This window comes from Schistocerca cancellata, chromosome 2 (genome assembly GCF_023864275.1).
Source record: "Schistocerca cancellata isolate TAMUIC-IGC-003103 chromosome 2, iqSchCanc2.1, whole genome shotgun sequence".
Classification (NCBI taxonomy): Eukaryota; Metazoa; Arthropoda; class Insecta; order Orthoptera; family Acrididae; genus Schistocerca; species Schistocerca cancellata.
In genome coordinates, this window is record NC_064627.1 from 331,684,524 (window position 1) to 331,711,069 (window position 26,546).

Here is a 26,546-nt window from a genome sequence, read left to right on the forward strand (position 1 = left end):
ACACCATCTTTCTAGATTCATTACACATATAGCCTCACTGCGGCCTTTCGCCTTATCATCTTGATTGAAAATAAAATGGCTTGCAACTCTAAGCAGAACTAGAGAGTCATGCGAGCGTCACATCCAAACTGACGTCAGCACAGTACTGCGCATGTGCACATCATGCACTGCAGCTCACAGAGATGCCCAGAGGTGCCTCTCAGAGAGAGTATCCCAAGGTGCCATTGAGTGCTACAACACCAGGAAGAATCTCTTCTCGGCTTTTGGCAAGATCAATGTTTAGTATGTATTTCTATTTTTTTATTTTATTTTACTTTACTTTATTTATTTATTTTTTTGATTTCATGGGAGATAAGGAAAGGAAGGTAATTCATTTCATTTTTTATAGTAGAAGGTAACATCACCAGAAACTTGAATTTTTTTTCTCAGTGAGCTGCAGCATTTGATCTGCAATTGTGCAATACTGCGCTGACATCACTTTGGTTGTGGCACTTGCACGACTCTCTATTTCTACTTAGAGTTGCATGTGATTTTACTTGTGGCTGGAAGATGATAAGGCTGAAAGCTGCTGTGAGGCTATACGTGTAATGAATCTGGAAAGACAGCATCAGTCATTGTGCAGCTGCACTTGCAACAGCATTGGGTGGCAAATGGAGATGCCACATTATCAGAGGTGATTTAGGCATTCTCGGCTGATGGTGTATAAGGCCATGGATAATAAGGAAGTTACTACTAGTAGTAAAGTCAGAAGGCAAGTGATTCAACAAGGGCCGTCCATGTTTTGTGGGTGTGTTCTGAATTTTACACTTACGAAGAATGATGCAGCTTCTCATGGAAACGGTGGGATCACTGCTAAAATTGTGCAGTATCCTGGTGATACAGTGAAAGCAGTTGTAGGTCTAGAGAATATTAATAGCAGATATGTGATTGCTTATTGCACATTTCAAGTAAACAAGGTGTACAGCTGGAACATGGGTCAGTCGTATTTTTCGTGTATGATGCCATTTGTTGTTATGACTGTGAGTCATAGTCTATTGGTTTAAAGATGATGCTGTCTATAAAAAAAATTATAGAGTCTGGTGATACAGCTGAGATTTATCTGTTGTAGAAGGAAACAAAGATTCAGAATGCTATAAGAATATGGATAAAAAGTTCCCATTTAACTTGCTGCCTCAAATTCAGATAAAATACAAAGCTTTTGAAGAGTGCTTCCATCATCATCAGCAGCAGCTAAGTCTGACTGTCATGAATCCGGCAGGGCTCCCACTTTTATGCCCAGAGGACAGCATCTAATTGGCTGGTTTACATTACAGAGATGGCACATGCTGAGGTGGCAATCTCTGTGTCCATAGGCTGTGTTTGATATTGCTGTCCAGTATCACTTTCTGTGCCACCATTTACATCAGATGGTGAACTATAAGAACTCTTCCTCTGTGTTCTTTTTTTAACAAGTGCATCCTTCCATGCATTGCTAAATGCGCAGCCAGTGTATTGAATATTATGGTGCAGCTTGTTAACCAAGAAGTTTTATCCAAGGACTCCATCATGAAAGATTTCGTAGCCATTGTGGGAATATATTTAAGAAATAGTTAACTTTATCATTTATACTGTCTGGTTTGAAAATTTTCATCATGGGCTGATAAATGACTTGCTTATAGATCACAGAAGACAGGCAGGTCTAGAAACAAATTGTTAATGATTGTTACTATGTGACACACAACCTTTGTGGCCATCAAGGTGATGAATAATCTGAAGCTGTACATCAACAACTCGAAAAGCCCTCAGAACGGTAATCAACAAAAATCTTAAGCAATCAGTCTCCAGTCAAGTCTGCATAATTGTAATTATACTTTGTCTACTGTATCTGTGTAACAAAAATGATGATGCTCACTGCTGGTAGCCTGTAAACCATCTGTAACAAAGTATTTGAAGATCAAGCAATGGAGAATCCAGGATGGAAAATTGACAATGTTATGAAAAGGACAGTTGCTACTCACCATATAGTGGCTGTGTTGAGTTGCAGATAGGCACAACAAAAAGACTGTCAAACAAAGCTTTTCACCAAAAAGGGATCCATCAGAATTACAAAACACACACATTCACACACACACACACACACACACACACACACACACACACACACACACACACACACACTCGTGCAAAAGCAACTCACATAGATGTGGCCACAGTCTCTGGTTGCCAAGGGCAGACTGTAAGGCCAGACTGTGAGCAGCTGTGCATGATGAGAGAACAAACTGGGTGGTGGATGTAAGGAGAAGGCAGTGGGAGGGGGGGGGATAAGGGGAAAGGGGTGGAGCACAGTATATATAAAAAAAGAAAAAAAGGCTGTAAGAGTGATAGCTGAGGTAAACAGGAGATAACCTTGTGGAGAAATTGTCACAAAATATAAAAAACTAGCCATCTACTCTATATACATCCTGCAGATAATAATGTTGGTGAAACAAAATCCAGAATATATAGTAACAAACAGTTATGTACATAGGTACAATACACGGGGAAGGAAATATTTTCACAGAATTGCAAGTAAAAATCAGGCTGCAGACTATAGTCCACATACAATAAGTACCATCTTTTATAAGAGACTTCCATCTGACCTCAAGACAGATAATTTAAACACTTTAATGAATAAACTTAAGCATTTTTTAATAGACAGAAGCCATTATTCAGTAGAAGATTTCAAGTTGTAATCTCCCATTGTAAAACAGTGTACCTAACATAAGTTTTTTTTGCAACACAAAAATGATAACTTATGACATGCACACACTAAACTAATGTATGTATTTACATTTCAAGTTGTAAAGTCTCTCTGTAAAACACTGTATATGGCATAAGGTTGTTTTTGCATTAAAAAAATGATAATTTCTGACCTGAACTATTTATATCAATGTGTGCACTTATGTGTGTTAACTAAACCTTCGTAAAAGTGAACTACAATCTATGACAATGTCCAATAACTCATTGTTATATGGACAGCAAACTAACAAATAAACAAAAAGTGCTCCTTGTGGAGCATACAGGGATGAGGTGGGGAGGTTAAACAGAGGGCTAAGGAGATGTGGGCACAGGTTCAGGGGTAAAGGAGAGAAGTAAAAGGACTGTGGGTGTGTTAGTGGAATAGAGGGCTATCTAGTGCTGTAATAGGAAAAGGGAAGGGGATAGGTGGATAAAGGACAATGGCTAACAAATGTTGATACCAGGAGGGTTATGGGAACATAGGATATACTGGAGGGAGAATTCCCACCTGCACAATTCAGAAAAGCTGGTGTTGGTGGAAGGATCCAGATGGCACAGGCTATGAAGCAGTCATTTAAATGAAGAATGTCAGCGTGCTCAGCAGCTGTGTGGTCCAGTTGTTTCTTGGCCACAGTTTGTCAGTGACCATTCATGTGAACAGACAGCTCGCTGGTTGTTAAGCCCACATAGAATGCAGCATAGTGGTTCCAGCTTAGCTTGTAGATCACATGACTGGTTTCACAGGTAGCCCTTCCTTTGATGGGGTAGGTGATTCTTGTAGAGTAGGTGGTGGTGGTAGGATGTACAGAACAAGTCTTGCATTGAGGGCTGATACAGAGATATGGCCATTAGGCAAGGGATTGGCAGCAAGGGTTGTGTGGTGATGGACAAAGATATTGTGCACGTTCTGTGGGTGGTGGAATAACACTGTGTGGGGAACAGGAATGATAGTGGGTAGGACATGCCTTATTTCAAGACACAATGAGAAGTAATCAAAACCTGGTGTTGGTGGGAACGATCCAAATGGCATAGTCTGTGAAGCAGTCATTGAAATGCCAAATGCCATGTTAGCGTGCTCAGTGACTGGATAGTCCACATGTTTCTTGGCCACAGTTTGTTAGTGGCCATTCATGCAGACAAACAGCTTGTTAGTTTTCATGCCCACAAAGAATGCAGCACAATGGTTGCAGCTTAGTGATTCTCCACCACAGTTTTGACTACCTCTTGTTCTGCCCTCAAATGAGGAATGTCCTATCCACTATCCTTCCCACCCCTCCCAAAGCAGTATTTTTCCGCCCACTGAACCTACACAATATCCTTATCCATCCCTGCACAGCCCTTGCTCCCAGCTCCTTGCATCATGGCTCATATCCCTGTAATAGACATAGATGCAAGACCTCTCCCATACATCCTCCCACCAACATCTACTCCAGTCTGCTCACAAGCATCATTTATCCCATCAAAGGAAGGGCTACCTGTGAAGCCAGTCATGTGATCTACAAGCTGAGCTGCAACCACTATGCTGCAGTATATGTGGACATGACAACCAACAAGCAGCCTGTCCGCATGAATGATCAGCAACAGACTATGGCCAAGAAACAGCTGGACCACTCAGTTGCTGAGCGTGCTGCCCATCATGACCTTCATTCCAATGACTGCTTCACAGCCTTTGCCATCTGGTCCTTCCCACAAACACCAGCTTTTTTTAATTATGCAGGTTAGAATTCCCTCTGCAATATGCCCTATAACTGTCCTAGCTTCAACCTTCATTGGCTAATGAAGGTTGAGGTTTTATCTGCCTATCCCCTTCCCTGTTCCCATTGCAGCACTACACAGCCCTCTATAGCACCAATGCAGCCGCAGTCTTTTTCCTTCTCTCTTTTTCCTCAGGTACCCTCCCCCCACCTGCCCTCCATCTAACCTCCTGACTTCACCTAGCTGCCCTACCCTCTCTCCACCTTGCCCTGTTAGCTGCCACAAGCAGCACTTTACCATCCCCCACCCCTGCACTGCAATCCTTCCCCCTCCCCACCCCCGCCTTATCCTTATCACCACCACCACCAACTTTGCTTCTCCCATCATGCGCTACTGCTCGCAGTCTGGTGTTGGCAGTCAGAGACTGTGGTCAAGTGTGTATGAGTTGCATTTGTACATATGTGTGTGTGTGTGTGTGTGTGTGTGTGTGTGTGTGTGTGTGGTCTAATTCTGATGAAAGCCAGTTTGGCCAAAAGCTTTGTTTGACAGTTTTTTTGTTGTGCCTATCAGCGACTCAGCATCTCCACTATATGGTGAATAACACCTAACATTTTCATAGTATTGTAAAATATTTGAAGAAATGTTCAGCATAATATTAATCAACCAATACAGTCGTGAAATTAAATAATATTTTATTAAATTGTGTCCCTCCACAAGTATCTGTTCAGTTTCAGTGATTTCGAAATAAAATTCTGGTAAGCATAGGAAAATTGATGGCATTCCATGTGCTCTTACAGTTTCCAATATACTATTTATACATAAAAATATACGGATGACCTCGAGTGTCACTTACATAAAATCAAATGACTTAAAATGTACAGAACATGTGTGATACGAACTATTGAAACACCTCCCTGTGTTTCTCAGCTTTAATGCAATTATTCACTGAAATGTAACACTTGAAACTACGCCAAAAGTTTTGAAATGTCATAGCAGCATATTTTCACCCTTCAGCTACGAGGTTTGTATTCAGAAAATATTAAAAGTTCTGTGCTAGAAATTTGTATACCTACTTTTGATTGTTAAGAAAAATGTGCATACAATATTTACACAAAATACACCACTTGACATGGACCACTTAGTTTAGTAACGAAAATACTCATTTTTGAAAATATAATTTAATTAGATCAATAAAAAAAATCTAATCACCAAGTGTCAGTGGGAGAATACACACACACACACACACACACACACACACACACACACACACAAAAGAGGTTTTACTTTGCAACCTTTTGGGGCCAGTGGTTCCTTCTTCCAGCAGAAGAGTTGAAGGTGAAGGAAGAGGGGTGAAGGAAAATGACTGGAGAGGTTTAGGAAAAGGGGTAGAGTTCAGAAAAGTCACTAACAGAACAGGATGAGAAGGAAAGACTTTTCTCATCCTGTCTGTTAAGTATCCCTTGACCTGGGGTTCTGGGTGACTTTTCCAAAATCTACCCCATTTTCTAAACTTCTCCAGTCCTTTTCCTTTACCTCTCTTCCCTCCCCTTCAGCCCATCTGTTGGAAGAAGGAGCCACTGGCTCCAAAACTTGCAAAGTAAAACTTTTTTTTCTTAATGTGTGTGTTCTCCTGCAACTACTTGGTGAGTATATTTTTTTATCTTCCAGTTACATTATTACTTAGTTTGTCTTTCATTTCTTGCAACATCAGTTCATTACATTCTGCATATGTCGAACATGAACACACTGACAAAATCTCCTCAGGTTATTGCTTTCAGTACACTTTCCGGTGGACCAAGATTCCAGTATCCCAAGTGCAACATGTTACAAGTGTACTTCCAATTATCCTGTCATAGCACACTAATCTGTCAGGTCTGAAGAGGCATGTTTAAAGTGTAAACATTGGGAGAGGATGTTCCACCAGTTTCAACTTGCTTTTGAGTGCTTTTGAACGACATAATTGGATAGCTGCAGCTTCCTGCACTATCAATAAGAGACAGTCAGTTTCCTTTTGTAAATAATGGTGGCATGTATCTTGAAGATTAAATATTTATTCTCGATGGTGTTCATAGTTTAAGTTGGAGAACAGGATTTTCATGATTGTAATGGCTTGTAATATGAATGGGAAAATATGAGTCTGGTTAATCTGCTGGGTCATGTTCTACTTGAGAACATCTTCAACTATGAAACTTCCTGGCAGATTAAAACTGTGTGCCTGACTGAGACTCGAACTCGGGACCTTTGCCTTTCGCGGGCAAGTGCTCTACCATCTGAGCTACCGAAGCACGACTCACGCCCGGTACTCACAGCTTTACTTCTGCCAGTATCTCGTCTCCTACCTTCCAAACTTTACAGAAGCTCTCCTGCGAACCTTGCAGAACTAGCACTCCTGAAAGAAAGGATATAGCGGAGACGTGGCTTAGCCACAGCCTGGGGGATGTTTCCAGAATGAGATTTTCACTCTGCAGCGGAGTGTGCGCTGATATGAAACTTCCTGGCAGATTAAAACTGTGTGCCCGACCGAGACTCGAACTCGGGACCTTTGCCTTTCGCGGGCAAGTGCTCTACCATCTGAGCTACCGAAGCACGACTCACGCCCGGTACTCACAGCTTTACTTCTGCCAGTATCTCGTCTCCTACCTTCCAAACTTTACAGAAGCTCTCCTGCGAACCTTGCAGAACTAGCACTCCTGAAAGAAAGGATATAGCGGAGACATGGCTTAGCCACAGCCTGGGGGATGTTTCCAGAATGAGATTTTCACTCTGCAGCGGAGTGTGCGCTGATATGAAACTTCCTGGCAGATTAAAACTGTGTGCCCGACCGAGACTCGAACTCGGGACCTTTGCCTTTCGCGGGCAAGTGCTCTACCATCTGAGCTACCGAAGCACGACTCACGCCCGGTACTCACAGCTTTACTTCTGCCAGTATCTCGTCTCCTACCTTCCAAACTTTACAGAAGCTCTCCTGCGAACCTTGCAGAACTAGCACTCCTGAAAGAAAGGATATAGCGGAGACATGGCTTAGCCACAGCCTGGGGGATGTTTCCAGAATGAGATTTTCACTCTGCAGCGGAGTGTGCGCTGATATGAAACTTCCTGGCAGATTAAAACTGTGTGCCCGACCGAGACTCGAACTCGGAACCTTTGCCTTTCGCGGGCAAGTGCTCTACCATCTGAGCTACCGAAGCACGACTCACGCCCGGTACTCACAGCTTTACTTCTGCCAGTATCTCGTCTCCTACCTTCCAAACTTTACAGAAGCTCTCCTGCGAACCTTGCAGAACTAGCACTCCTGAAAGAAAGGATATAGCGGAGACATGGCTTAGCCACAGCCTGGGGGATGTTTCCAGAATGAGATTTTCACTCTGCAGCAGAGTGTGCGCTGATATGAAACTTCCTGGCAGATTAAAACTGTGTGCCCGACCGAGACTCGAACTCGGGACCTTTGCCTTTCGCGGGCAAGTGCTCTACCATCTGAGCTACCGAAGCACAACTCACGCCCGGTACTCACAGCTTTACTTCTGCCAGTATCTCGTCTCCTACCTTCCAAACTTTACAGAAGCTCTCCTGCGAACCTTGCAGAACTAGCACTCCTGAAAGAAAGGATATAGGGGAGACATGGCTTAGCCACAGCCTGGGGGATGTTTCCAGAATGAGATTTTCACTCTGCAACGGAGTGTGCGCTGATATGAAACTTCCTGGCAGATTAAAACTGTGTGCCCAACCGAGACTCGAACTCGGGACCTTTGCCTTTCGCGGGCAAGTGCTCTACCACCTGAGCTACCGAAGCACGACTCACGCCCGGTACTCACAGCTTTACTTCTGCCAGTATCTCGTCTCCTACCTTCCAGGCTGTGGCTAAGCCATGTCTCCGCTATATCCTTTCTTTCAGGAGTGCTAGTTCTGCAAGGTTCGCAGGAGAGCTTCTGTAAAGTTTGGAAGGTAGGAGACGAGATACTGGCAGAAGTAAAGCTGTGAGTACCGGGCGTGAGTCGTGCTTCGGTAGCTCAGATGGTAGAGCACTTGCCCGCGAAAGGCAAAGGTCCCGAGTTCGAGTCTCGGTCGGGCACACAGTTTTAATCTGCCAGGAAGTTTCATATCAGCGCACACTCCGCTGCAGAGTGAAAATCTCATTCTGGAAGCATCCCCCAGGCTGTGGCTAAGCCATGTCTCCGCTATATCCTTTCTTTCAGGAGTGCTAGTTCTGCAAGGTTCGCAGGAGAGCTTCTGTAAAGTTTGGAAGGTAGGAGACGAGATACTGGCAGAAGTAAAGCTGTGAGTACCGGGCGTGAGTCGTGCTTCGGTAGCTCAGATGGTAGAGCACTTGCCCGCGAAAGGCAAAGGTCCCGAGTTCGAGTCTCGGTCGGGCACACAGTTTTAATCTGCCAGGAAGTTTCACATCAGCGCACACTCCGCTGCAGAGTGAAAATCTCATTCTGGAAACATCCCCCAGGCTGTGGCTAAGCCATGTCTCCGCTATATCCTTTCTTTCAGGAGTGCTAGTTCTGCAAGGTTCGCAGGAGAGCTTCTGTAAAGTTTGGAAGGTAGGAGACGAGATACTGGCAGAAGTAAAGCTGTGAGTACCGGGCGTGAGTCGTGCTTCGGTAGCTCAGATGGTAGAGCACTTGCCCGCGAAAGGCAAAGGTCCCGAGTTCGAGTCTCGGTCGGGCACACAGTTTTAATCTGCCAGGAAGTTTCATATCAGCGCACACTCCGCTGCAGAGTGAAAATCTCATTCTGGAAGCATCCCCCAGGCTGTGGCTAAGCCATGTCTCCGCTATATCCTTTCTTTCAGGAGTGCTAGTTCTGCAAGGTTCGCAGGAGAGCTTCTGTAAAGTTTGGAAGGTAGGAGACGAGATACTGGCAGAAGTAAAGCTGTGAGTACCGGGCGTGAGTCGTGCTTCGGTAGCTCAGATGGTAGAGCACTTGCCCGCGAAAGGAAAAGGTCCCGAGTTCGAGTCTCGGTCGGGCACACAGTTTTAATCTGCCAGGAAGTTTCATATCAGCGCACACTCCGCTGCAGAGTGAAAATCTCATTCTGGAAACATCCCCCAGGCTGTGGCTAAGCCATGTCTCCCCTATATCCTTTCTTTCAGGAGTGCTAGTTCTGCAAGGTTCGCAGGAGAGCTTCTGTAAAGTTTGGAAGGTAGGAGACGAGATACTGGCAGAAGTAAAGCTGTGAGTACCGGGCGTGAGTCGTGCTTCGGTAGCTCAGATGGTAGAGCACTTGCCCGCGAAAGGCAAAGGTCCCGAGTTCGAGTCTCGGTCGGGCACACAGTTTTAATCTGCCAGGAAGTTTCATATCAGCGCACACTCCGCTGCAGAGTGAAAATCTCATTCTGGAAACATCCCCCAGGCTGTGGCTAAGCCATGTCTCCGCTATATCCTTTCTTTCAGGAGTGCTAGTTCTGCAAGGTTCGCAGGAGAGCTTCTGTATAGTTTGGAAGGTAGGAGACGAGATACTGGCAGAAGTAAAGCTGTGAGTACCGGGCGTGAGTCGTGCTTCGGTAGCTCAGATGGTAGAGCACTTGCCCGCGAAAGGCAAAGGTCCCAAGTTCGAGTCTCGGTCGGGCACACAGTTTTAATCTGCCAGGAAGTTTCATATCAGCGCACACTCCGCTGCAGAGTGAAAATCTCATTCTGGAATCTTCAACTATGCCATTACCGTCATGGCTCTCAGCACCACATAAACTGTTTCCACATGATTCAGATTTTTTGTTAAGGTGATGTTTGCTGGAGAAAGTCTTGTTCATATTTAATTTCTACTTGTGTTCTTCACAGCAAGTATGCACATGTCTACAGCATTTAATCAATGCATAACTATTGTGATTTTAAATTTCAGGGAAATGAAAGGATGACACCCATATCAAAGAAAATTTTACCTCCAGTGTTCCATCACATAAAGAAGACTGAAGCAATAAACTTTCAAGAATAAAACAGATGAAACCACGAATACTCTGAATGATTTTATAAAATAATCTCATAAAATACTGTATACTCAACAAGGCAACTTTTGCTTAAATTGTTTGGTAATTGAGAGATCTTTATCAATATCCGTACCTAGTTAAAAACAGACAGAGAGAATAAACAGCCCATTGAGAGGCCAGTTCAGTTGTGGTTATAAGAGTACCTCATTCTGCTAAACACATTATATCAGATGTAAGAGAACGAAGTAGTAAACATGACTAGGAAAGCAGACAGATAAAATAATGTGACAGTCAAGTCTCATGAGATGGGAGATTATGTACTTGGTGAATACAGGTAATGAAGTTTACTATATCATTGGCAGCAAACTTACTAGTAACTGAACATTAGCTTAAAGCAGACAATGAATAGGCAATATATTAAACAAAGCTATGTGTAAGGTGCAATCACAGCATTTTTTTCAAGTGACATAGAAAAGCTGCAACAAGTCATATCACCATAAGTAAATATTGATTCACATCATAAAATGCCAAGAACATTAAAACTAGTAAGTAAATGATTTCCTGCTTTTGTCAGTAAGTAGAGGTGGGGGTGACAAACATTCCTTTAAATACTGCACTAAATAAAGAAAAAATATCAGCATTTTTAGGGACACAATTTTTAAAACATTTTAGTAAGTGGAGTGGGACTGTCTGCTCATCCATGATCTGGTAACTATATACATACTCAGCCATCAAACATTTCCAACTAATTCTGTACACATTTTCAGATATTTACACAGGAACAACTGGAAAGTTAAGTTGAGAAATGTCTGCAACTCCTGCAGACATGTGTCATAGTGAAGCTGATACTCCTGTAAGAACATGTGTCTGGGACAGAGAACAGACAACAGTGGTAGTTAGTAACTTCAGTGTTTTTGTGACAATTGTGTTTAAACGTAAAGCTGACAGTTCCAGATTTTGCCTAGTATGATATGTGCATCCTCATCTGCTCTGTCACTAATGCGAAATATGATAATTCCACTGATATCTACCAAAAACTGTGTCTGATCAATATTTTGACTAACCAAAACTGTTATAAGGTATTTTGGGACCGTGAATAGGCTTCATCAGATCATTGAAAACAAAAGGAGAGGATGACTATTATAGACAATGCGTTTATTGTAAGCAGCCACATGCTACAAGAAAAATGATTCAGTATCTGAACAATTTTTTGTTGGTATCTTCTTAACCATCTTTCCCATAGCATCAACCAGGCATCAGGTGAGGTGGTGCAGTTTTAAGATACTACTGGACTTGTATATGAGAGGACAGAGCCATAAATCCCTGTTGAAACATACACACTTTGGTTTTTCATGATTTCCCTAAATCACTTATGGGAAAGACCAGAATGGCTCCTTTGAATAATGACATGACTGATTTCCTTTCCTGTCCTTAGTTATTCTCATGACCTCACTGCCAGAGAAACACTAAAGTCTAACCTTCCTCCTTTCCATACCACCGTAGCACCATGTGACTTCATTTTTTTCCCATTTGAAGACCACATCAGTGGATAATATTTCAGTGTAATAGTAGGTGAAGAATTCCAAATATCAATGGTCAAGGAAAGTAGCAACAGGGGCATGACCTTGTATTATACAGAGTTGATACCTCAGATTACCAAATGCTTGAAATATAATGGTAATTATGTGGAAGGGCAATGGTTTGCCTGTGTGATATAGCATGTAGGTTTCATTAACAAATATGTGTTTATCTTTGTGTGAGGCATTTGCTTTCCAGACATGCATTACACTTATGCAGAATTCATATCCACATAACTAGTCATTGTTGCATTTGTAATCTAGAGAGATTGTAAAAGTGGGTAGCATCTAAATGTAGTGAACACGTTAAAAATGCAAGTAATATGTTGCAAACTAATGTATAGCTATGGTATGTAAGTGCAGTACAATTAAACCGTGTTTCCCACAGTACAGTTAAACCAAGTTTCTTTGTTTTCAAAGAAATTTCAGGCTTGGAGCCTATCATCATTAACTGCACTGCATGATATTTTGACTGGACACTTGCCAGTCATCCTCATGTGAGCCACTGAATACTGATGGAAACTTCTCGCATTCCATAGTTTATTAGCATACTGTGTGTATTCCATGCATAACTTATGATCGTGGCAACAGAGTGACCACGCACTTGGTGGACAGCACCCTCACTGGTGGAATTGTGGACCTCAGCTGTTATTAGAATTGACCCTCACCACAGCTGTCAGTGTCCTCCGTTGTCTTCAATTAGAGCAAATCATGAAAATATTGGGGTTCCATGCCTTATTCAACTGGTAGCTGCAACATCAGTTCATCGGATTTTGCATCATGTGTTTTTCCACAGATTTTCTAGTAATGGAGTCACAAAAGATGCTGCTGTGTTTGACATTATTGTTATATTATTTGTTTAATGTCTGCTGTAGATACAATATTCAGTGCCTAAAAGACGTGCTTGGCTGTGAAAGGTGAGTTCAGCTTTGATGTTCAGTGTACTGTTCTTCCATGGTTGGCTTGGTCTGGCTTTTTTAGGCCATACCACATTGGCAAAGTATTTAGTAAATTCAAGTTTTCAACAATAACAAATTATTGTCCTTCACTGATCCCAGATGGTTTGTAATCTTAGATGATTTGTGGAAAACTACTTTCACCTGAAATTTGCACAGGATTCTTGCTGTCATAAACTAAATATTACCAACAAAGTGAAGAAATGCTAGAGATTTTGCCAGTGTGCTTTCCTCTTTATTTGCTTCCTTGTTTTAGTATTAACTGATAGCCCCTGTTAATACGCTGAGTGAATATCCATTTCCTCTGAACAACATCTTTAAATGGGTGAGCACTTTATGAAAACTATCAGGATCTGTGACTGTGTGAGCTCTGTGTGCAAGTGTTTTAAGCACACCCATGATTTGTGGCAGGTGATGATAACTTGATGATTGTATTTACAATTATCAAGTGTGAGTGTGCTTACAAGAAACTTAATGCCCTAGGGAACCATCATTCTTCTGTGTAACCAAAACATCTAAGAAAGGCAATGGTCCAAAATGCTTAGATGGAGAGCCCCCAATCTGTTGATAAATTCCACGATGTCATGTGTACGATGTGAGCATCTTCCTGCCAATGGTCTCAGAAAGGAAGCAAAATGTTTAGGTAAACTATATGTAGGAACACTGATGTTGCTTATTGTTGTCCATAAATATAGACCTTCTTTGTGAATTTTAAGGAGGCCAATATCAGCTGTGTTCTGTAATTCCACCATCAATGACTCTGCCTGCCAGGTTCTGTGGTCAGTCTGTCACCATGAAGTTAATGCATGTGAAGAGTACATATAGCATGCTAACAAACTGCAGAACGGAGGAAGTTTTCATCAGTCTTTGATTAGTTCGCATGCAGCACAGATAATGACAATCAGCTGTAAGCCCAAGATTTCATACAACATTCAATTCAACAGGAAAAGTTTAAAATTCACATGCTTTCCTGTGTTTTTATAGTACAATCCACTAATGTCACCTGCTAATAACAAGGTTGTGGCAAACTTTATCCTTTTTTTTTAATTTTGTACAACCAAAGAAAGTTATTACTTGTAGTCTGTTGCTCACAATGAGCCTCACATTTCAAACCTGAATACTGTTTTATTAGAAAATCAACAGAGACTTGGAAGTTATAAAACTTCTTTTTTCTCTCTTCAGCCAAGCTGCTCCTAATCTCATCTTTTGGCTTCCACTTAGTTTTCAGATATTTCCCTTTTCCCATTCTCTCACTATCTCTCAAGTCTTCACACTAATTCATTTTCAATCTTTGATGTGTTTTTATTTTGTAAATTTTAATGTTGCTTATTTTTTTCTTCAGCTTCTTCTCATTTGCCACCATTTCCTTGAGCTGCCCTTTCAAGCTGCTTCCGATTTTTTAAATTTATACGGTTGCACCTGTTGACCTGTCACTCATGTTTAAGTTTCTAATAAGTTTCTAATCTCCTTCTTATCCTGTCCTGCTGCATCCCCAGACTGTATGCTGGATAGCTTTTCAATTTAATGCCTACATAGAATCCTCTAGACCTTACATCTGTTTTCTCGCTGAAGACCTGACTGTTTTTGATGTTAAAATTCTTACTGCTTATGCACATTTCCCATGTCATTTGTCAAATATAATTTTATAGCTTTTTATGTTAGTGGATGTTTTCATCTGATCTTACTTCACAATATTTCTGATTGTGAAACACTGTACCATACATAAAACTGAACATCCTTGCTGGAAATAATTTAATTACAATCTACCATATGTTTTCTTCCTTTTGTTTTTCTAGTGTGGGTTCTGATTACATTCTTAAGACAGTTGTCCTCCCTTCCCATTATCTGCCAGTGTGCTCAAGTCTGTTCTGGAACATCTCTTCTTACATTGACATAAGTGTTGTCTGTTGTGCATTTCTATTTTGATGCATAGATATATCCTTGTGTATTTATATTTGAAAGAAAAGATTTGGGAAGGAGAAGTAATTGTCCCAGCATTTGTTTGAGGCAGTAGACAAGAAGTGCAAACACCCTGAATCAGTCTGGTCAGTTTTGATTTTGCCTGTAATCCTTCAGAACATAAGATCAGTATGTTACCAGTTTGCTAAAATTCTGAGGAAATTTCTTCATGGTTTGCAATACAGAAAATATTTATGGGTAATGTAGCATCACTCAAAAGATGCCAGTAATACACCTTTCAAACTTCATTTGTATTTGATGTTGATTTGACCATATTGTTCTCAGGAATAGATTAAAACAGTTTTTATGACTATAAATATTGAAAAGAAAAAGCACACTTCATATGTTTCAAAAGAAATATTTTCATTATATATTTATTCTTTAAGAAATAAATTGAATTTTCCAGTTTTTATGTAATATTATAAACCTGTTATTTAAGAAATAATCATTTTCCAAATATCTCATTATATTGTTGCTCATTAATGATCTTTGTAACTAAAGGTTGACGTAAGTATAGTTTTCTACTATTGCTGTACTGATGCAGAAGTATACTATATTAGTATTGGTCTGTGGATTTTCACCCAAAAACACCTTTCAAACAGAATACAGCAGTAGTTCTGCTTGGCATGAATTTGACAAGTGCTCGGTAGGTTTCTGGAGGTATGCAACACCATACGTCACTGCTCAGATCAGGAAATTCCCATAAATTATGGGCCAGTGATTTGGGTGTGTGCATCTGACACCCAATATTTGTTCCAGTGGATATAGATTGGGGACATTTGGTGGCCAAGACATCAGTGTGAATTCACTATCATGCTCCTCACATCATTTCAGCATGATTCTGACTTTGTGACATGGACAGTTATCTTGCTGAAAGATGTCTTTGCTGTAGGGGAAGACATCGAGCATGAAGCAATGCAGTTGGTCCTCACTAATGTTCACATAGTCCACAGTTGTCATGGTGCCTTTGATTACTACCACAGGTCCCATGGAAGTGCACTACATAACTCTGCCTCCACCAGCTGCATCTATGGTGCAGAGCATGCTTCTAGCAGCCACTCGCTTGGACAACTGTGTGTGAGGACAAAACAACCAACCTGGTGTAACAAGAAATGTGATTCATTTGACCAGGCAACCTATTTCTGTCGATCCACGGTGAAAGCTCAGTGATGCTGTGTCACTGCAATCTTAATTGACAATGTCATTGAATCAGATGGGAATAATTAGGGGTCATGTGCTGTGGAGTTCCATGTTCAACAATGGCCTTTGAATGGTGTGCTCTGAAACAAATGTGCCTGCACCATCGTTGTATTCTGTCATCGGATGTGCTTCAGATCACTGCCTATCCTACTTTACACAACAGACAATTCTCCAGTCTCCAAGCTTTGTGATGAGACATGGGCATCCAGTACCATGTGACCTCATTATTTCATCATCCTTCAGTCACTTTCCACAGATGCTCAGGACTGTAATATGTGCAAATCCAACCATCTTTGCCATATCAGAGATTCTCATTCCCAGACTCAGGGCCATAATAATTTGACCTTTATCAAATTCACTTATATCAGTGGAATTCTGCATTTTTTGTCTGTGTCTTTGCTATAATGACTACCCATTCATCTGTGTTTCTCTTATATTCTTTCCTTACTGTGTCACATGAATGCAACAAGGAAGAAGGCTCTCAGTCTCAGGTGAACAGGGTCATAATGTCATGGACCATCAGTGTATTTTATGCATACAGTAGCTGGAATTAATTCTGAAATGCCATATAAAAATTGTGGCAGCACAGACTGCCAACATCCACAGTGACCACTGATACAGCACAAAAACACAATGAACAAGTATGCCTTTTTGGAAATGATTGCCTTTTTGTACTGTCCACTGTTGTTCTAGTATCTCATGCTAGGTGGTTGTAAAGGGTGTTCTGATTACATTGTTTGTATAAGAGTTAATAAAGAGTTAAAGTGTATATAATTCATGGCTTCAGTACTGGAATATTATCCATACTCACTGCCACCCAAATTCCTATGAATGTTTTTTGTCACATTTTCCTGTTAATTGTGTGCATGTGCTACATTACATTAGAGAGAGCAGAAATGCTTTGTTTCTAGGACTTATTACTGTGTAATTAATGTACTTTATTCCTTAAATAAAACTATAATGACAGCAAATATGAACATAGTTACTGAATAACGACGTGTATGCAATAATTTAAAAAATTTAAAAGCTAATAAAATCTGAGAAAAATTCTTTATTGTAATGCAGTATTTCATAATTATAATCTGCATGTTATGATACAACCTCCAAAATAAGAATATAGGACCTTTTTTTGCTTTTCTTGTAAATAGGTATTACTATTGTTGTTTTAATACTTCTGGAAAGATGCCTGATTGTAGTGAGCAGTTGCATAGAAGGTAAATTATATTTTGGAGAGAGAACTGAAGGATCATGCTTGACATACCATCAATTTCTGCTGACTATGTTTTTCTTTGTGTTTTTTTCTGTGGTTTTTACTGCTAACATTACTAACAAACATTGATAATTTACAGGTTTTTGCCATGGATATTTATGTGTGTTGATATTGCTTTATATTAAGTATGAAGCTATTCTAGTGAAGTAGTTTTTGAATAAATTGATGTTTCATTTGACAGTATTGTGAGATTGCTACTCACTGTATAGATGACATGTTGAGCTGCAGTGAGGTACAATGAAGAGACTGTTACACACTGAACTTCCAGCCAAAGCCTTCTTCAAAAAGGAAAAGAGAAACACACACACATATGCACTCTGTCCGCTTCAGCCAGAATACACTGTGTCCCATCCACCAGAAACAGCAGTAGGCTGTGTGTGGGGACAGAGGAGCCAGTGCTGCCAGGCAGAGTGTGTGGGGCTAGGTGACAGGATAGGGCTGCTAGGCACAGCATCAGGAGCCTCGTAGGGAGGGAGGGAGGGAGGGGGGAAGGAGAAATGGGGAGAGTAAAAGAGAGGAATAGTGAAGGGCAAAAGACTGGCAGGTTGTTGGCAGAGAGCAGCAGTCAGTGAGGCTGAGGGGACATGAAATGGGAGGAGGTATAGGACAGAGAGAATGGAACCTGTTGAGTGGAGGGTGTGGGGACAGTAGGTTACCTGGACTTTTGATTATTTAATGTTTCAATTGGACTTGTGATCATGTTTTAATTGTATTTGTTCAGTGGTTCAGTGTCAAAGTACTAGATTATGGATCCAAAGTTTGAGTTCAATCTCTTGTCAGCCCTAGGATTTTTATTAGTCATTTATCACTTTCTCCCCTTCTAGTAATGTTCGTTGACATGAAAAATGCTGAGTTGCACCATGGTTTGGAGTTCACATTCTTGAAAATGTTAGTCAATTAGAATTTGGTCCAAGGCTGTCTGACTGGTTGGTGTCATTCTCCATTCAAGATTTGCAATGACAGTAGGATTATTGGATTTGGTGAAGTAGAGTGGCTCTCTCTCCTTATTTATGGAGAAAATCAATGGTAAAGTTACAACAAATTATAACCTCATAAGTTGCTGAACTTAACTTTCATAACTTTCAATTTTCTTCAGTAATATCTCAATATTTCCTGATGGATTTCAGTATACAGCTGCTAAAATCAAATCTAAGTTTTATTACTACAATCTCAAAATCTGTTTTACTGCTCTGGATGTTGACAGTTTCTATATTTTTAAATATTGCTACTTCCTTGTAGTTACTGCCAGCTCTACATTAGTAGACTGCCATATAGAAATTTTGTAGAGAGGCTGAATGTATTTTGTTCTTATTAAGGCAGTGTTCAGAAATTCTCATTACCAAAATATCATCTACACCTCAGATTGTTAATATATTTAATTCTTTTATTTTAATATGCAGAATATTAATGTTTTGGTCTGAAATTGTGTTCTTACTTCCTCGTATTGGGACTTAACATCACATTGAATTTGGTTATAAAGTTTATAGGTGTCTGTGGGAATCACAGATGCAGTGTTTACTTATATTATATGCCCACTGGAAAATTAATAAGTTCATCAGATCTAAGAACAGCAAAACATCTCAAGATGATGTGACAGGGATTGTTTCTCAGTTACAAAGTTAATCAATGTATATTGAACTTATTGTTTCCCCAAAACACAGCAGTATATTACTAGTTGCAGATGCAAAGTGTATGAAGATTAATCAATGCATATATGTTCAATCTACAATCATACTTTTACATGAGATGCAACTTCTTTAAAAATTATTAGGAGTGAGTTAATATAAACATGCTGCCAATAAGTCTCGTTGAAATTATACAGTTCAGATGAGTGATGTAAAACAGATAGTTAACTTCTTCTTATTCTGTGTCCTGGTGCTCCTTGCAGGAACAGGATTGTTAGAGTAATGATATTTTATTACTCAGAGTGACACATGTGGTTCGTCACAAATAACAGCTCAGCAGATATTGTCAAACCCTCCAACTCACAACCTCTTATACACTTCCAAACAATTATGCCATTGTTGATTTTACAGCTTTCAGTAATTATAATTGAAAAGTATTACCTCTAGTCAGTTTGACATATACAGAGAAACAGTATAAACATTACTGTTTCTTTCACACATACAAATTAGCCAAAAAACATTTGATTTTACATCAGATAAGGGGAATAAACAATGACTTTGAAAATTTCATTATTTACACAGTAGCAAAATGAAGCACACCATTTCTACCATTTTTTGACAGACATTTTATCAGATATTCCAGTTGACATTTACAGTTAATTTTGTATCTTACACAGAAAGTAAATTTTGATGATTTGTTTACATGTGTTGGGTCTCATTATTTTCTTAAACTTGCATAATTACTATGAATATCAGTAAACTTTAATACATATGTTGCTTATAAAGATGGATAATAGCAGTGTTAATAATATTCTGAACTTGGCCGTATGTATTTTGGCCGATAAACAAAAGTGAGTGATGCGGTATAATATGTTTTTATTATACATTAATTAAAACAGAAAATGGCAATTTCAGTTGTTCCTACAAACTGACAGAGTTTGATATGTTAGTACTTCATAACCATTTACATATTACATTATCTACTAGGTGGAGGCTACTACCTTTTTTATGTCTTTGACATGATTATCTTGACCTTTGTCTAATGCAAAATGGTTGTATAAGGTATAATTAGTGTACTAAGGTAATATACCAAGTAGATCCACTACCTTCTTATAACAATGTTGGAATCTTGATGTTGGCTAGCCCTTAGTGAACTAAGAGTTGTGGTAATGGTCTGCTCAATTTACTTTCCATTCAAGTCTGATATATTTCATGCATCATGTCAAATGATCAATGTCCAAACTTCAACAAATTATTTCAGAGTCCAATATTGGATGCAAAAAATCAAAGTCCCCATGACCTCAAATGATTTTCAGTCCAACAACTGGTGGAAATGTGCTTTAAGACCAGCAGCTGCTGAAAATTTTCAAAGTCCAAAGACCCTGAAAAATTTTCTAAGTGCAGTGACTGTCCCACACCCTGCAACATTTGTCACATCCCCTCGTACTGCTGTGCTTCATTGTACTTGACACCAGGTGTAATGCCGCCTTCTACTAAATTTATACAGAGACAGCTTGCTTAAAACTAGTACAAAGTTATTACATTCTCACATGCTAAGAAAGGGTAGATCATTATCATTCATGTGGTGGGCATTAATAGGATCAGGTGCTAGTTTTTGGTACTATTTTAACCTATGCAACTGTGATCCCATTTCTTGGTATGGCTCAATGATGATTTTGTGAGTCAGATTGAGGTGCACCATTAGTTGTAGCTCCTCCATTAACTCATATTAAGACCTAATTTCTTTTGCTACAGTGGTTTTCAAACTTATAAGTAGCATTTACAATATTTTACAAATATTATGAGGGTTGGAACTTAAATAGTGACAACTATTTATGCACGACCAATACAAAAGAGTTACATGTTTGCACCTGTTACTGTCTTTCAGAGTAGTCACCAGCATTGTGTAGAACCCGTTGCCAGCGATGTGGAAGGCGTAGTACACCATTAGCAGAGCCTGTTTTGTTGATGGTGCAAATGGAGCCATCTAAAGTTATGGTGGTTCTTGTGTATGACTGTGGTGGTGTTATCCTAACACATTACATTCCTCCACAGAAGACAGTCAATGCACAGTATTACTGTTCATATTTTGGAGCATTAACTGCAACCAGCTTTGCGAAAGAAGCAGCAACACTATCTGCACAACCCAACCATCATTTTGTATGACAATGCGTGGGTACATACAGCGCAAGCTGTGGCTGCTCTGTTCAGTTGATGAGACTGGGAAGTACTATACCATCCACCATACTCCCCAGACTTAAGTCCTTGTGACCTTGACTTGATTCCAAAGATGAAGGAACCACTTCATGGCATTTGTTTCAGAACTGTTCCAGAGACTCAACAGACTGTAGACTGCTCCATTCACTCCATCAACAGAACAGGCTCTGCTAATGGTATAACACACCTTCCACATCACTGGCAATGAGTTCTACACAACACTGGTGACTACTCTGAAGGACAGTAACAGGTGCAAATATGTAACTCTTTTGTATCAGTTGTGAATAAATAGTTGCCACTTTTTACGTTCCAACCATCTTATATACAGAATACAAAAAGTTCTAATAACATCTAAATAAACATCAGGTGCCAGTTTTTGGTATTAGATTAGTGTTATACACTGAATTATCTGTTTTGAGCTAATGTTCAGCTTTGCAGGGCCAATACATTCAGCTTTGCAGAGCCAGTAGAATAAAAGTTCTAATTTCTCTAAATTTGCTATATAAGGTATGCCTTTTATTACTCAGGACAGACACATGAAGGTTACCCTCATCTGCAGCCAGAGTAAAGGGGTATCTTCCCTTTTGCCATCTAGGCACTGTCAAATGTGTGCCAAGCAGCTACACTCTCTCCTCTCAGACTGGAGGATGCAACTGTATACACAATTTTGCTCAGTGCTCAGAGGGCTATACTTTTGTAAGACCTTCATGTTTATGAATAAATCTATGGATCACTTATTTTAGTATAAGTACTGACATTCTGATGCTGTTATTTCTATTAAGTAATTTTTTTTATTTCTGTTCTCCAAAAATTCCACAATGGGGGCAACATTATTGACAACTGCAATGGGTTCACAGTTGAATTTTTTCCCCCCCCTATGGTGTTGACACTTTCCATATCTATAAGCATCACTCTATGAATCCATGGAACATGCTTTCAATCAGTAAATGATGGCAGCTGGATACATTGTCTAAATATGCAGTTTCAATTATAAGTTGATTCATTCATTCATCATATTCATTCCTTCTTCCTATCCTTTAAAAAAAAAAAAAAACGGGCAAAGAAAACATTTACATATGTCTGTAACAATGGTGACTGCTACCACTTCTTATGCAGCTGTACAATGAACACTCCTACTTGCTGTTGAGCTAACAGAAATTTTCAGTCCCTGAATTACGATAATCAGACAACTGAAAAATATAAAACATGGCAAACTGAAATTAGCCAAGTTTCTGTTAACAGTGTGAGTCAAACATCTACTATATTCACATCTATAGTCCACAAGCCACCTTATGATTTGTGACGGTGGATGCTCCATGTACACTGTCACATCCTCTCCTTTCCTGGTACTGTTGCAGATGTTACATGAGAATAATGAATATTCGTAAGCCTCTGTGTCAGCTCAAATCTCTCTAATTTTACCTTACTGTCCTTTTTGCAGGACAGACAAGGTGTGGCTATAAAATATCAGGACTGATGCTGTCACAGAGTAATTACACATGTGTCAAAGATGAACAATAAATAGCTGTGAAGTTGAAGCCATCTCAGCCAAATGCGGCATCTCTGATGTCTGTAGACAAATCAGTGTGATTGTGGCCTTCATTTGTGTAAGAGCTGTTATTTCGATTTGCCAGCAAAATGATAAGTGTAATAACAGAGCAACGAATTGTCATGAAGTTTCACATAAACTTGTAAAAACTTCTACAGAAATCTATCTTTCTCTAAAAGAAAACACTGAATATGACACCCTTCAACATAAAAAAGGAGCAAAAAACTAGTGGTCTGATTTGATCTGACCTTTCGCTGAGTATTCAATCAATTGCTGAAACTATAGGAATTGACAAGTAATGTGCAAAGTAGATTTTACAGAACTAGTTTAATATGAGAAAAGTGTTTGTGAAACTGGTGCCGGAAATTCTCATGACAAAACAAAAAGAAGCTCATGAAAATTTTTGTTCTGACACTTTGAATACCATTTCAAATGATCCTTAATTTTTTGGAAAGAGTGATAAAACATGTCAAAAGTTGTTTCTTCACTAAAGTTCTAGAAACTAAATGCCATTCCTGCATTGGAAGGGCCCAACTTCATTCAGAGCAAAAAAAGGCTTGAATGAGCAAATCAAGATTAAAGGCAGTGATTTTTTTTCTTTTTTTTCTTTTTTTCTTTTTTTTTTTTTTTTTTTTTTTTTTTTCAATATTCATCGAATTGTGTATCTTTACTGGGTTCCTGAAGCCAAACTATTAATCAGTATTACTACCTTTAGGTTCTTGCTCAATTGTGTGGGACAATAAGAAAATAATAAAGCAAGGTGCAGAAGAAGGAGTCATAGGTCCTGCATCTTGACAACACATCGGCTCATAACGCATTGTCTGTTAAGAGGTTTCTAACGAAGTACAGTAACCCACTGTTTGACCATCCACCTTATTCGTGTCACCTAGGTCCATGTGACTTTTATCTATTCCCCACAGATAAATCTTCATTAAAAGAAACAAGATTACATTCTGCTGAAGCAGTGAAAGAGAAAGCAGCACATGTCATCAAGAAACTCACAGAGGAAGAATTCCAGCACTGTTTCCATCAATGCAAAACTTGTATTTAGTATTGTAGAGCTAGAGGAGGGGCTATATTGAAGATGACAATAACAAAATATGTGTGTTTTTGAAATACAATCATTTACAGCAATAGTCCAATTATTTCATAGCCACACCTTGTACATATGGTGAAGCAATAAATTGGTTGACCCTTTTAGGAAGTATGCTCATTGATTTTAACAGTAAACTACATCCTGATGAACAATGACTCACTTGTAACGTCTGCCACTGGAGTCCAATGAGGATTTCTGTGAAGTTTTTGCAATTGCTGAATCAACACACACTGCAAAGCACACTACTCTTCTTTAGATCTTCTCTGTTACCTCTGTCAACAGTTTCTGGTACAGGTCCCAGACTGACAAGTAATATTCAAGTATCAATTGAACAAGGCTTTTGTAAGCTACCTCTGTCATCATTTCTTGGGAATTCTTCTAGTGAATCTCAGTCTGGCAACTGCCTTCTTGCTATTTGTTTAATGCATTTATTTCTCTTTAAATTTCTTCCAGATTTTTAGTGGCTGTCACTACTTCGAGTGATTGTTTGGAAATTGTATAATCTTACAGTGACAGATCTTCCCTCATACTTATGTACAATGCATTACATTTGTTTATGTTGATGGTCAACTACAATCCCTCCACCAAGTTTGATCCTCTGCAGTTCTTCCTGTGTTTTGCTACATTTTTTTATTACTGAAACTTCTCTGTCTACATCAGTGTGACCTGCAAACAGCCTTATGAAACTTCTGTTACCCACTAGGTTTACTATGTACATACTGAACAATTGTCCTGTGACCTATGGCAGACTGCTGCTACAAGAGCTGCAAGTTCTTTCACATATTCTATCATAATGGAGAATCCAGGATGGAATCTAATAATATTATGAGAAGGAAAGTTGCTACTCTCTCTCTCTCTCTCTCTCTCTCTCTCTCTCTCACACACACACACACACACACACACACACACACACACACACACACACACACACGACTGCAGTCTCAAGCAATTGAAACAGCACTGTGAGTAGCAGTTTTCCTTCTCATAATATTGTTATATTCTATGTATAGTCATACAGGTAAATCACCAGATCCAGTCATCTCTGTCCATTGAGTGATTTTAATTGATTTTCTACCCCACACTCAGTTCTTTCAGTATATGTCATTTTGACATTTGTGTAACAATTGAAAGTGGGAACCACAGTATGATCTGCCTCAGTAAAACAGTTTGGGAAAAAGGAATTTAGTACTTCAACTTTTTCTCTGGCATCCTGTGTTTCAATGCCATTACAGTCACTGACAATCTGGACTGGTTGCTTTGATCTGCTTGCAGATTTAACATAAGACTAATTTTTTTTAGAATTTTTGCCAAATTGAGAGAACAATTTCAGACAGTTCCCTGTCCCTAATAACTACCCTAATTATCTGAGCCTCTCAGTCTATAGCTGGTAAATTGAAATCTTTCCATAATACTATAAAAAGGCCAGGAAACTTACACATGACCCTTCGAGTTTTCCCTGAAATGTCCCACTACTACAGTTGCAGAGGCAGGCTGACTATAAAAGCATCCAATTATTATGTGTGACCCACACTTATTTTCACCCAGATTATTTTACATTCAGATTCTGTGTTAATCTCACTAAATATTGTTCTACAGTTTACAGCTATAAACATGCCTCAACACTCTTCAGTGTTTCAATTAATGACCAGTTACTGAATTAGAAAAGTTTTTACTACTCATAGGTATAATAATGGTTACATCTTATGCAGTTATTAGTGAAATTGAACAAGTAACCAACATAGTTCATGCACATTAAAGTAATGCCTCCATGAACTGTACAGATGACTGGAAGGAATTATTTTAGTAAATGAAACATAGAATTTTTTCATATAATTTCCTCATTAATACAAAGGCACATTCCTTTCATCACAGTCCCAAGGCAACTGGACACATTTTCTCCAGCAATAAATAAGTTTCATGAATTTGTTGTGGAAGAACTCCACTTCTTTTCATACAGTCGGGTCTTGACACCTTTGTGGATTTCTCCATTGGTACCATAGTGACCATAATGACATTCCTTCATTTTAGGAAACAGATGATAATCACTGGACATTAAATCTTGGTGGTATATCAGATGCAGTATTGTCATTATTTTCTGCCTCCTAAGCTCTTTCATGGTGGCATGTGAAGAGTGTGACTTTTAAGAGTGTCCCATTGTATCAAAATTTCGCCCCTCAAATCTCTAAAGGCACTTTTTTACAGTGCGGAGAGACTTTGCATAAAGTGTTGCTTTAATGGTTGCGTTTGCTTCTCCCAAAGAATGTGGCTAAGTTCATTGGCATCATAAAACTCAGACACCATCATTTTTGTGAACCAAAAGCTGTGTTTCCATCATTACCGGTCCACCAGCTTTGTATCTGTTTATCAAGCATAATACAGTGCTAACACTGCACAGGCATTACCAGTAATCATCAGCTGGAGCAATAACTTCTGCTGTGAGGATCTGGATGATTGCATGTTTCTTCAGTTGTAGTGATAAGCTCCACACACATTACCACAATGACTATGCTACTAAGCACAGCACTAGCTTGTAGCTAACTGATACTGCATCAGGTATTCTATGCAATGTGTTTAAACCATCTACATCCCAGTGCCACCTTCCCTTGGGGAGTGTAGTGCATGAAGGCTTTACTTATGATGATGATGATGATGATGATGATGATGATGATGATGATGATGATGTTTGGTTTGTGGAGCGTTCAACTGTGCAGTCATCAG

The 26,546-nt window shown here is 39.5% G+C and overlaps 1 protein-coding gene across 1 annotated transcript in view; it reads left to right on the forward strand.

Moving 5' to 3' along the window:
• LOC126153794 (dynein regulatory complex protein 1) overlaps positions 1–10,490 on the forward strand; it is a 385,975-nt gene extending 375,485 nt beyond the window's left edge. The window contains exon 15 of the mRNA XM_049916094.1: positions 10,295–10,490. Coding sequence (XP_049772051.1) covers positions 10,295–10,387 — 93 coding nt within the window. The 3' untranslated portion in view covers positions 10,388–10,490. The remainder of the gene's footprint in view (positions 1–10,294) is intronic.
• Positions 10,491–26,546: the final 16,056 nt, after the last annotated feature.